The sequence below is a fragment of the Falco cherrug genome, chromosome 4 (assembly GCF_023634085.1).
Source record: "Falco cherrug isolate bFalChe1 chromosome 4, bFalChe1.pri, whole genome shotgun sequence".
Taxonomy (NCBI): Eukaryota; Metazoa; Chordata; class Aves; order Falconiformes; family Falconidae; genus Falco; species Falco cherrug.
Genome location: NC_073700.1, coordinates 34,409,595 through 34,421,469, shown reverse-complemented (window position 1 = coordinate 34,421,469; position 11,875 = coordinate 34,409,595). Strand labels below are relative to the sequence as shown.

The window sequence follows — 11,875 nt, the reverse complement described above, 5'->3', positions numbered from 1 at the left end:
AAATAAAAAAGTTCAGCCCAAAGAGCTGGAGCTCCTCCTGACCACACAAAGTGTGGGACCATCCATGCCAAGGGAAAGGGCACGTCCCATCTTCCATCGAGCTCTGACCTCGCCAGATCCACTAGAAGTTCATTAAGGAGGCGAAAACTCCTGTGGTTTGCTGAATTTGATTTGATTCCTGTGAAATGGAAGTCACTAGTGAGGAGAAAGGGTTGGTTTTTAAGTAAGGGCCCTGGAGCCTGGGGAGAAAGCCAGGGGGGCTGCAAAACAGAGCCTCTAGTAACTTTGGTCCTGACTTTCAGGTCACGCATGTTCAGTTCTTTTTACCTGGAAATGAAGATGTTAATTGGAGCCGACAGCTTTCCTAGGCTTCCCCATTAGCAATATTTTTAGCCACAGTAGGGCCCAAGTCTTCAAACGCTTTCCCAAGGGAAGGTTTTAACCTTTCTTCTGACACACCTCATGCCACTTGCAGTTTTTTGGCTCGAGGCGTCCTGAGCCCCAGCCGTGATGAACTCCCAGCCCTCTGAAAACGGGACTCAGGAAGAACAGGGAAAAGAAACTGGGGAGGGGAAGCCTGGAGCCCAGAGCTGAGCCTGGTGCTGTGCAGCACCAGCACCCAGCAGGATGGCCGCCCCCAGCACCCTGACCCTCCCCGGCCAGGTGGCAGCGCAGGGCACAGCCAAGCCCAAGGGGGTCTTGCGGGGTGGGCTGGCTCCGGGCCCCCAGCACACGGCTGATGCCCACCACAGGGATGGGACCACACTGGAGCACTGGTGCTTGGAGCTGGCAGTCAGTCAGCCATGTCCCGTGCCATGCGGATCCCGACCCTGCTGTCCTTGCACTGGCACTGGGCACAGGAGCCATCCACAGGTGACCTCCAGAGCAGTGATCAGACTGGTTCCTCAAACCTTTTTTCTGCCACAGATCAGACCCTACACATTGACATTTTGTTGGCTTGTTGGATCCAAGAACATTTTTATTTTTAAGGCTAGTTTCTTTACATACTGTTATCATCCATATGTAGCTTATTGTTTTCAGATGAAGCAAAAGCCTCTAGAAACCCCATTCAATGCTGTCTGCTGCCCAGGACTGAAAACTATGCAAAGCGCTTACGTTCCATATAAATATACAGTCAGTGTGTATATATTTATATATGTAATCCCTTAAAAATAATACAGTTTTATTTATATGTATTATCCATTTATATAAAATGTTCATATATATATAAAAATACATAATCAGGCATGACAGTATATCCTTATTTAAGAAACTTGCTGCAACACATATGTTCCACTTACACCACCATTACCCCCACTAAGTACTGCAGTTTCTCTCCAGGCAGGAGCACATTTTAGCTGAAAGCTGTGCTGACACCCAAGGAAGCAGCTCCCAGCAGAGCCTCAGTCATTTCCCTCATTGTAACCAGTGTAATCGCTCTGGAAAGTCTTAGTTTTGAAATTTTATGTTTCTAAGATGGTGACATCAAGGGAGATCAGACAATTTTATGAGGATGCTTTACTCATCTCTGCAGGCAGTGGCTGAGATGGGGCAGCCCAGGGCTGTCCCAGCTGCTCTGGGGCTGTGAGACCCTGGGGCTTTGCCGGAGTGGGGACAAAAGGGACACATCACTCCCAAGAGACGGCAAGGGGCTGGAGGGGGAGGCAGAAACCTGCAAAGCCACCTCTATGCCACAGAGCTGCGTGGGACCAGAGGTCACACTGCAAGGGGCTCTCTGGCAAGCACTGGATTTGCTGCATTGGACTGGGTTCAGCAGTGCCCTTGCAGCCACATCCCCTGAAGCAGCAGCATGTTTTTGCCTCGATAGTGCTGCGCTTCCCTCGGGCCCTGGCACCATCGCACCCCCACTAGCACCCAAGCCCTGCAAATTCACCCACATGCAAGGAAGAAGGTCCCATCTCACTGCTGAGCAACTCAAGGCACACTGGGGCTGCCATCACCACATACATCACCAAAAATCATTTACCTGGAAGATGAAAGTACCTCTGTGGTGCCAGCGCAGAACAGGACATCAGCAACGACTACAGGGAAGAGCACAGTCTCACTAGGAACCAGGGCTGCACCGAGAGCAGTGAGCTCCCCTGACCCGGGGAACCCCCCGGGCTGACCCCCAGCTGGTGCACATCAGCCCTTCACCCGCCCTCCCTGTAATTCGGCCAGCCCAAAGCAGCCAGGGCCAAATCCTGCTCACCTGCTGCGGGCAGGGGTGTTACAGAGCTGGGGGTGCCCAGTGGCCCCATACACCCCAGCCGCGGGGCTGGCGGGGACCGGGTGAAGGGCAGGGTGTGCACGCAGGCTGCTGCAGGGACCCCCAAAATCAGTTGGGAATCCATAAAATGTACTTTCCCAGGCATCTGCTTTGCCCCAACGCACCTTTCCAATACAGAGCAGGCTGGGGTAAATCCAGCTCCTTCCGCACGAGACCCCAGGTCCCCGGGGAGCTGCTGCCACTTGGGCACCAGAAACAGAGGAGCCTCCACCTGTTATTTGCCGTTTATTTTAGTGGAGAGAAAAATCACAGGCACAAGAGGCATTTTGCATAACTTAACAGAAAATAACACATTTCCTCCACTCTTCACAGACCAACAGACAAAACCATTTCGTACACACAGCGATTTTTTGGTGCTAAGTTTGGTGCCTTGGTAAAAATCATGGGTTTCCTCGGCAATTTTTTGGTGCAAAGTTTGGTGCCTTGGTAAAATCATGGGTTTCCTCTAATGTGCTGCAACGGCTGATGTGAAACCCAAAGGCAGGCTCAGGCTGGAGGGCTCCTCGCCGCTCAGCGCAGCTCCTGTCGCCGTTTGCCCGTGGGGAGGGTGAGTGCTGGGCTTGTCCCCGTGGCACTCCCCGGAGGGACTCTGCTGCCAGGGTCTGCCTGGGGGTGCCGACAAGCAGCTCTGGCCACCCGTGCCGTGTCCTGGCCGCTCTTCCCTGGCACGGCTGGAGAGGTGACCCAAAATGGGGGGGGCAGGGGGGGGGGCACAGGCAGTTCCAGCAGCCTCAGTCCAGGGCCAGCGAGGGGATCTTGCAGACGAAAGGGAAGGCTCTGCCACAGGCGTTGTCATTCCAGGAGCGCAGCGCTACCCCCCAAAAAAACAAGGTGTTAGGCATGAGGAGGTAACCGTGTGCCGCCCTTGGGACCGGGACCTCCTGCCGTTGTGAGAGGCTTTCCCTGGATGTGCCTCCATTTGTGCTGCTCCCAGCCGTGCCCCCTCCCAGCATCCCCATCCCAGTCCTCGGGATGCTGGCAGGGATCCCTGGTCCCAGCTCGAACATGGTAGCAGGGGCTCCCAGCCCCATACCCCACAGAATATCAGCAAGCTGTGCAAGGATGGGGTGTTAAGGTATGTCCAGTGGGTCTGTGTACACCTGACTGGTCCTGCTGGCAATATGGGTCTGAAGTGGGATTTTTGCACAAGCAGGGTCTTGCCCCACTTCAGCGAGATGCCCCTGGCCTGAGCAAGGAAGGGAAAAGCTGATGGGTATTTCCACAGGCCTCCCGTGTTGGAGAGGAAATGGGAAAATGTGACCTTTGGCTAAATTCAGTAATTCTTCAAAGTGGATGATGCTCCCCTCCTGCCACTGCTATGGGAGAGGGAGATGGGCTGTGAGCAGAGAGAAAGTGAGTGTGTGTGTGTGTATGTGCTGAAAGAGAAAATACATCCCTTCTCTGCAAAGAAAAAAGAAAATAATAAAAATTAAAATGCAAATCCTCAGCCTGCCAGCAACCTCTTCAAAAAAGCACTAGCTGAGCGGATTGAATTGACTGACGTGCAAGTAAGACGTAGGGTGCCCTTGACACCCGGCGTGGCACTCACCACTGCTGTGCCTGTACCAGATCTGCACGCAGTCCTCCTCCTCCGGGATGGAGTGGATGCCGTCGTCGGGCTGGCTGCCGTCCCAGTAGTGGTAGTCATAGGAGGAGCCGTCCGTCCACTCGAAGTGACCCTCCTGCGTGGGGTGAGCAGAGAAAGGCTGCGATCGCAGAGCAGTGTTTGCAGAAGGTGGGGGTCCCGCTCCCGTGCAGACCCCGTCCCCATCCCCAGTGCCACAGTCCGGAGACACAGGAAGAGACTGTCACCACTCAGCAAAGGCCACACAGCTTGTTTGGGTTTTACAACTGAAAACTCAGCCTGGCAAGCCCCGGCATTCACCGTCTTCTCACCAGGGGAAGCTCAGAAATTAAACCCATATATTTTTTTGCACACCCACCCAATTCTGTCTTCCTTTTCCTTTTTCTTTTCCACTCCTTTCCCAATACGTACAAAAAATTTGCTGGCATGGGACTGTTCCCCTGATGGTCTCCATTTTCCTTTGTTACATATTAGACTATATATTTCCAACATGTCAGCTTTGAAAAGTTGCAGAGAAAAGAAAAGAAAGCAACGAAATTTGGTGATCATTGGCTTTGGAGATGTTTTCAGTTTATTTGCTCTTCTTGGACCAGCAGTACAATACTCTTTCTATTAGTCCATTAATAACATACGATGTGAATAATCAGTAATTATTAATCTATTAATTCTAGTAACACTTTTCGCTTAAAAGCAGACCAGAGGGGATGAAATGACAACTTTCCCCCATGTGCTGCCCAACAGACCCTACACCACCACCTGACTGAGGCTGCATGGAGTGAAGAAGGAAACCAAGCAGCTTTCCAGCGAGAACACGCAGGGAGGTGACTTTTCCAAAGCCATTTTCCACATGATTACAGGGAGCTCTCACCTGCCGCAGGTCATTGAGTCCCGTCCAGATGTCAGTGGGGATGCCCGGCACACGGCTGTTCACTAGATCGTACACAAAGACGTTTTCTTCCCAGCTGGCAAAACAGAGCAATCCGGAGCCGCTGAGGGGGTATGTCAGGCAAATGGTCGGGCATGCCCCCCAGCATTTGCCCTACGGCACAGCCAAACGGGCCCCCTCTTCCAATTGCTTCCAATTACTTTCCCGGGTCTGTGCAAGAGGTGCATAGTGTGGGTGAGAGCTGGGGTAGAGGGAGCAGGGGGAAAAGCCTGTGTAATCATATCGTATTTCCATCCCTTTTTCAAGAGTAAATACCACGGGTTTGGGAAATCTAGGGAACACTAGGTCAGTTTTCTTGCCAGGCCAGGAAAAGGCATTTTTTACACCACCTTTGCACACCCATGCATCAGATTTGACCTAGCTGCTGCTGCAGAGGGACGCTTAGGCTGGGACACGAGCCTGCAGCTGGCACAGAGGTTGTGCTGTGGGAATGGAACTTCATCCCCATCTTCCTTTTTCCCCAGCCGTGCCAGGGTGGGATGACATGTTTCTGCACCCTCACCTGTGGATGGAGGCCAGCTTGGCTGATCTGATGCCAATGGAGAACTCGGCACAATAGAGGTCGGCTTCAGCCCAGGTTTTGTTGATGGGGAAGTACCGGTAGCAATGGCCTTCGTACTCTGTCCAGAAGAGCGGGCAGGAGTAGGCATGGACAGGCTCCGGCATGGCTGGGGGCAGAGCAGAGGACATCCAGCAGCTGATGGTGACGCAGCGTGGCCAGGCAGCTGAGCGGGCAGTGGTGGCAGCAGTGCCCAGCCCTGCTCCCCACACCTCGCCCAGGCAAATAACCACCAAACACAGGCATGGAAAAACCAACTGTTGCAGAAGCCGTGCAAAAGTTTGCAAAAGCCAAAACACAGTTTGCAAAAGCTGTGGGTTTCTTGATTTTAGCATCTGCCTGAATCAGGAGGGACATTTCAAGCCAGTTTGACATCATTTTAGGCAGAGGGGGCTTAAAATAAAGGCACTGACATTTGCTACTGGAGAAACCGAGATAAGGGCTCCTCTCACCTCCATCAGGCACTACCAGTGCCACCGTACTGGGATGGGAGCTGACAGCTGGGGGCTGCAGGGTTACGGCCACACTGTCCTCCTGCTCTCGCCTCCTGCAAGGCCAACTTGCACCTCCTCCCTCCAAGAACCCCCCCCCCCCTCCCCTGTGTCCCTGGGCCTGGACGCAGCCGTGCACATAGGCACGTGCTGGATTTTGGCCCCATAAATAGCCAGGAGAGGCGTGAATGCCGCCGGGAGCGGTGCCAGCCTATCTGCCTCCCGCCGCCAGATAAGAGCTGGGGCCCACACAGCTGCTCCTCCTCCCTCACCACTTCTCAGCCCAGTGGGGACATCACCCCAAAAGAGGCCATTTTTGGGGCAGGACACATTTCTGGAGCCTTTGCAGTTGCTGCTGTGTAAACACTGCAGCGGCGCCAACACCCCATGCCCACGTTGTGCTCCCCACATCCCGTGCAGGCAAGATGCAGCGCGCACCCACACACCACCCACGGGTACCACCCGGCTAACCCCCACATCATGCAGCACATCAGCTTAACTCTCAGCTTTTTTAGCTTTCTGGCAAGGTTTTTCAGCCTTGGGGAACTGTCGGCACCTCAGAGCCAGTTCCCGCACCCCCATGGGGTTCCGGTCCAGGGTCAGCACTGCTGGCGGAGCAAGTGGGGAGGTGGGCAGGGCAGGGGGAGCAGGGGGTTATGGCAGATGTCAGATGCCATGAAACTATCCAAGCAGGTAACAGGCTCAAGCCCAGAGAGGTCAGGGTGGTGTTGCAGGGCCCCCAGTACTGAGGGGCTGTGGGGGGAACGGCTTTCCCCAAGGCTGGGGAAGAGCAAAACCCTGCCAGCAGCAGCGCGAGACATGGGAGTGGTGAGGGCAGTGCTGGCATGGGGAAAAGGAGAGGCAAGGGGAATTCAAAGCAGCTGCAGGAGCATTTGTGGAGCTGAATCCTTCCCTGCTTCAGTGCTGGCAGCTCCGGGCAATAATTTCATATTTCATCAGCTCTTTCCACATGGGAATCTCTGAGCATTTTACAAACAGCCACCAGCTAGCCCCTGGGTCCCCTCTGTCACAACCTCCTCCCAGGCAACAAACCACAAATGCAAAGAGCCTTTTTCACCTCCTGAGCAAGATGAGGAGACCAAGCCGACTGCTGAGCCCTGCAGGACTGTCACCCCATCACCCGCCTTGGGACACCCAGCCATCCCCTCCGGAGGACCTGTGGCTGGGACCAGCTCTGCACTGCACAGCAACAAACCTGCCGAGAGCAGTGAGTGGCTTGCAGGGCTCTCCCATCCTCACTGGCACTAGTTATGGGCTTTGGAGGCCAAGAGATAAAGTACCCCAGGCTGGAAATGAGCAGAATAGCTTTAGGGGAGGGTGACCAAGCTGCAGCCAGCTCTCTGATTCACATCCAGACATTCATCCATTGGGAAAAACCTCAGAACAGCCCTAGGAAATGTAAATTATTCTATTGTAGCAATAGAGCTGAAGGACCAGGAACACCAAGAGCTGATGTGATTTCCTGAGAGAAAGCCCTCCTCCCCTCATGATGCTGCCCGGGGGGTCCCTGTCCCCACCAAAAAATGAAGCACAGAGCAAGACTGGAGCATCAAACCCACAGGTCGAGGCTTCAGCTTCATTGCCAGCTCATGGATGAGGCATGCCCCCCCATTCAGGACATGGCTGGGATCAGGTCCCAGCTCACCGTGACTCCAGGTTGCTGCTCCCTCCTGCCGGGGGCACTCCGGAGGTCTGCGGCAGACAGGCACCACCAGCTCCCCCAGCAACTGGGGTTTTATTATAGAGGCTGTGAAGCACTTCGATGAACTCTTCACCTCTGGCAGCACAGTGACAAAATTCACAGGGCTTAACCCAGAAGCATCCCCAGCAAATGGGGACCTTCGCTCCCAAGTGTTAATTGCAGTGGGCGTCCTGGTGCCCTGGCTCCAAGCCAGGTCCGTCAGCACCCCAATCGCCTGGGAAAATCACCCTCATTTTGTTCAGGGCAGCTGAAACAGAGTCAGAGATGGAGACAGTCCTTCTTTGTTATTCCATACTGCTTCCCATTAGGTAGCATTAATTTGACAAGCTTCAGCGAGCTAAAGGTGCCTGAAGGAATTTAAGGTTAAATATACCGAAAAGGAAAATATGGGAGGTCAGCATTTAATTAGCATCTTTTCTGTTAGGTCACGATCAGAGGTTTTGGCTGTCTCTTTGGAGGAGAACTGTTGCTCCTAGTCTTACAGGCAGGAACTTTGCGGGTGCTGCTTTATCTGGGGTCTTTGGGGACTATTTCTAGCAGAAAAGCCATAAGAAATTTGATGTATGCTTGTGAGTATGGGAGACCATTCGTGGCTCTGCAGGAAAACCTCATAACCCAAGCCAGCAGCTGCTGATGGTATTTTGACCTAAAAGAGGACAGGGGAAGCATTTTGGGGCTCTTTAGACCTGATCCTCACTTTTAAGCACCCCAGTAAAACATCAGCCCCAGCAGCATCAGCTCCTCTGCACTGTGCAGGAGCAGCATAGCTACTGCCTGTGTGTGGGTCAGGGGCTCCTGCTGACCCCGAGTCGGTTCATCCACCGTTCCCAAATTCCCAGTGAAAAATGGCAAGAATCCTTCCTCCCTTTTCTCATTTACAATGCAAATGGTCAGGGCCATGTTTTAATGCAGCACCAGCAAAATAGATGTCCAGACTTGGCTGAGACCAATATTCATATCAGGCAGCTGTTACTTACTCAGAAAAGCTGGAGAACAAGAATTTTGGGTCAGAAAGAGTTTTGTGCTCTCTGGATTTGTATCAGTGCCAACAAAACTGGAGTCTTTTTATTTATTTACTAGCTGAGACTCACTGTGGAACCACCAGGAAAATCACTTGTCAAAATCTTGCAGAGGCTGGCACTGCTCTGCCAAAAAGTTTCACTTCCCCAAGTGGCCACTTTCCAATTAGAAATACTTAGCTGAGAAAATCCCAGCCAGTTTCACAAGTTTGTTTGTTATTTCAGGATGCTGCTGAAAAGGATAGAATACCAACTGCGTGACTCCCACCGACCCAGCTGGCAAAGAACATTTTTTTTCCTGAACAGCTTCAGCCCAAAGTGCAACGTTGTCCCACCTCCAGCGAATCACAGATTTGAGACATGAAGTCTGGGGCTAGGACAAGGTTGGCAAGAGATGCCCGTGCAAGGAAGGCTCCTGGGGGGCTGCAGCTCCATCAAAGGACAGCAGATCAGATCAGGTCAGTGCTGGCAGCAGATACTCTTCTTTCTGCAGAGCACCAAAGAGCTCTGTTTCACCAACAGCTGAGGACTTACCGAAAAGCTTAGAGACATTAGGAGACACCTCAATGAAAGGCATGGTCTTGACACACACCCCTTGGCACATCCATAAGCTAATGCTGCCACCTGACCTGAAAAAACAAGTGAACCTCTTCAGCTCTTGGCAAGCAGCTGCGTTTGGAGGGTGTCCATCAATGCCCAAGAGGCTTGTCTGAACTTCATGCCAATGGAGAAGAGCTGAGGAGATCCCCGTCATGTGGAAGGCTGGGTCCTTCCCAGGGCACAGCTGCTGGCAGAGCCCCTCCACTGGTACCCAAGGGCTGTGATGCCAAGGGTGAGGGATGGGCAGCGCTCCCTCGCTGGTGGTCACAGCTGGGATTCAGGACAAGCCATCCTGGTGCTCACCAACACTGAGTCACTTCTTACCAGCTCGGGACCATGAGGAGGGCCAGCAGTGTGGCTTTACCCCATGCTGGCACTGCTGGAGCAGTGGGCACTTACAGGGGATGGGCGAGACGACGGGGCTGGGGCAGGGGACCCCCCAGGACAGCTTTGGCAGAAGCAGCCTGTGGCAAGGCTGGGGGGGGGGGGTGTGTGTGTGTGTCCAAAGCACCAGCTGAGCCAGAGCTCCATCCCACCACAGACTCAACACGTCCACCAGCCCGTAGGCTCTTAATTGAATAAACCCTTTATTGAATTATTACATTCAAAAATAAAGAATAAGTGTTAAAATGGGGGTTTGGTGGGCAGGAGCATGTGGCAGGGGCTCAGACAGCGCTATTGTGCAATGCTGGGATGCCCCAGGTCACCCATGGCTTTAGGAGCACGTCCTTAAGCACTGACACTACTGTCATTACAGACAAACAACCCCACCTTCACGTTATTTGGAATATTTCCTTTTCATTAATAGATGTAGAAGCCTCCTGCTTCGCACCCACCTTCAAAACAAGTGGATCGGAGGGGTGGGGAGTGGGGGGGTGTTGGCCTCCGTGTGCCTGGGGGATGGATGTGTGGAGCTGGAGGGGACAGGATCCACTGATGGACGTGAAGCCCATTTAATAACTGGGCGCTATTTTACACACTCCTGAAGTGTTTCTGAAGGCGCATGTTAGAAATTTCCAAATGAAATACTAAACCCCGGTTGAAGCACGTTGGAAGCGCCATCCTTCCACGCAGAGGGCTTTGCTTTTTAAAATCCTGCAACAAAACCAAGCTGATCTTACAGCTTGGACCCCCCGCCACGGCGTTCGGGGCCGTGCGCCCGCAGCCGGCACCGGCAGATAGCGCTTATCTCGCAGAGGCTTTTTTCCTCCTTCATTAGTTTTGGCGAAGCTCCCACGGATTAGGCGTCTGGCAGGGAAGCTCCTATGGATCCTTCTTCCCGGGAACTCGGTGCACAGCTCGGGGGAGCCCCTTCCCGCTCCCACTCCCACAGGGAGCGGGCAAACGGCGCCGCCGCTCCCACTCGCGCCAGCCCCGGGAAAAAGTTCGCCAAAAACTTCCGTGCCATATAGCAGCCACCGGGGCAACCGGGGGCAACCGCGTACTGGTGGCCACTGGCAACCGGCGTGAGCGAGTCCCGGGGAGCCACGGCCGCCCCCGGCGGGGAGCGCCGCAGTCCGCGGCCAGTGCCGCGCCAGCACGGGGAGGGGGGGCGGCCCCGCGCACACGGCCCCGCGCATCCCGGGACCCCCCCCGCCCCCGGAGGGAGCCGGGCCCCCCCGCCGGTGCGAGGAGCGCTGGTTTCCAGGCCGGGGGGCAGGCGCCCCCGCCTCTCGCCGCTGGAGCCCCCGCACGCCCGGCCGCCGGCACTCACCTTGGCTGATCTTTATGTTGGTCTGGGGGAAGGCCTGGGCGCCCAGCAGCGCGGCCACCAGCGCGGCCACCAGCGCGCCCACCCGCCCGGCGCCCATGGCCGGGGAGCGCGGCCCCGCTATGCGGCAGCGACGGGCGCGGGGCTGGATATAGACGCCGCGCCGCCCCCTCCCCCCGGCCGCACACGCCCCCCGCCCGCCGCTGCCCCGGGCCCTGCCCGCAGCCCGCCCCCGGCAGCCCCGGCACACGCCGCGGAGCCCCCCGGCCGCCCCCCCCGCCGGCGGAGCGCTGCCAGCCCCGATGCTCCGGCCGGGCGCGGCGGGGGGTTCCCGGCGCCCCGCAGCCCCGCGGTGGGCCGGTGGGGCAGGGGGTCCCGGCGCTGCCCCCGCCGCCTGGCCGCCGTCTCTCCGTGTTTCTCCACTGGGGGGGCAGCGCCCGGGCACCCCGGCACCGGCGGGACGTGGGGCAGCAGCCGCGGCGGGGTCCGGGGCTCAGCACCCCCCTGCGCCCACCTGCCGGGGCCGCGCTGCGCCCCTGAGCGCGGGGAGCTCCAGCACCAGCCAGTGTTAGTGGCAGGCAATGCGAGCCAGCGTGTCTCCTTTCTGCCGTCTTTTTTTTTTTTAAAGAACTTCAGATTTTTTAAAACGCTGTATAAAGTCCTTTTCTACTTTATATAGTCCTTTTATACTTTTTTATTTTATACCTTATAAAGTCCCTACTGTAAGGAAAACAGTACAGAGGTACAAACACTATGAAATTTTGTGGTCCTGCCCCATTTGCAATTAAATGCCTTAAATCAGTGTTGAAAGAGGTGCTTAAGCAGACGCTCCCTGCCATTCTTTTTTTCTTCTTAGCTACAGATTAAAATTTTCAGCATTTTCTGGGACTTCGGTTGGGATTGTCCATTTTTACAGGCAAGATTCAAGCAGAAACAATGTGGGGTGACACA

At 55.0% G+C, this 11,875-nt stretch overlaps 1 protein-coding gene across 1 annotated transcript; it reads right to left on the bottom strand.

The window, feature by feature from the left end:
• Window positions 1-1,004: 1,004 nt before the first annotated feature.
• CLEC19A (C-type lectin domain containing 19A) lies at window positions 1,005-11,039 on the bottom strand. The gene is made up of 5 exons (XM_055708876.1): window positions 10,928-11,039; window positions 5,324-5,489; window positions 4,744-4,837; window positions 3,840-3,972; window positions 1,005-3,101 (listed from the first exon to the last, which is right to left on the bottom strand). Exons 1-5 carry the CDS (start codon window positions 11,022-11,024, stop codon window positions 3,022-3,024), a joined length of 570 nt encoding a protein of 189 aa, XP_055564851.1. The 5' UTR covers window positions 11,025-11,039; the 3' UTR covers window positions 1,005-3,021.
• Window positions 11,040-11,875: the final 836 nt, after the last annotated feature.

What these genes read in the sequence shown, in the direction of transcription:
- CLEC19A (XM_055708876.1), bottom strand. Translation starts at nt 11,024, where the DNA reads ATGGGCGCCGGGCGGGTGGGCGCGCTGGTGGCCGCGCTGGTGGCCGCG. An exon ending in CAACATAAAGATCAGCCAAG is followed by an intron (nt 5,490 to 10,927) that starts GTGAGTGCCGGC and finishes CTCTGCCCCCAG; the next exon opens with CCATGCCGGAGCCTGTCCAT. An exon ending in GACTCAATGACCTGCGGCAG is followed by an intron (nt 3,973 to 4,743) that starts GTGAGAGCTCCC and finishes CACCCCACGCAG; the next exon opens with GAGGGTCACTTCGAGTGGAC.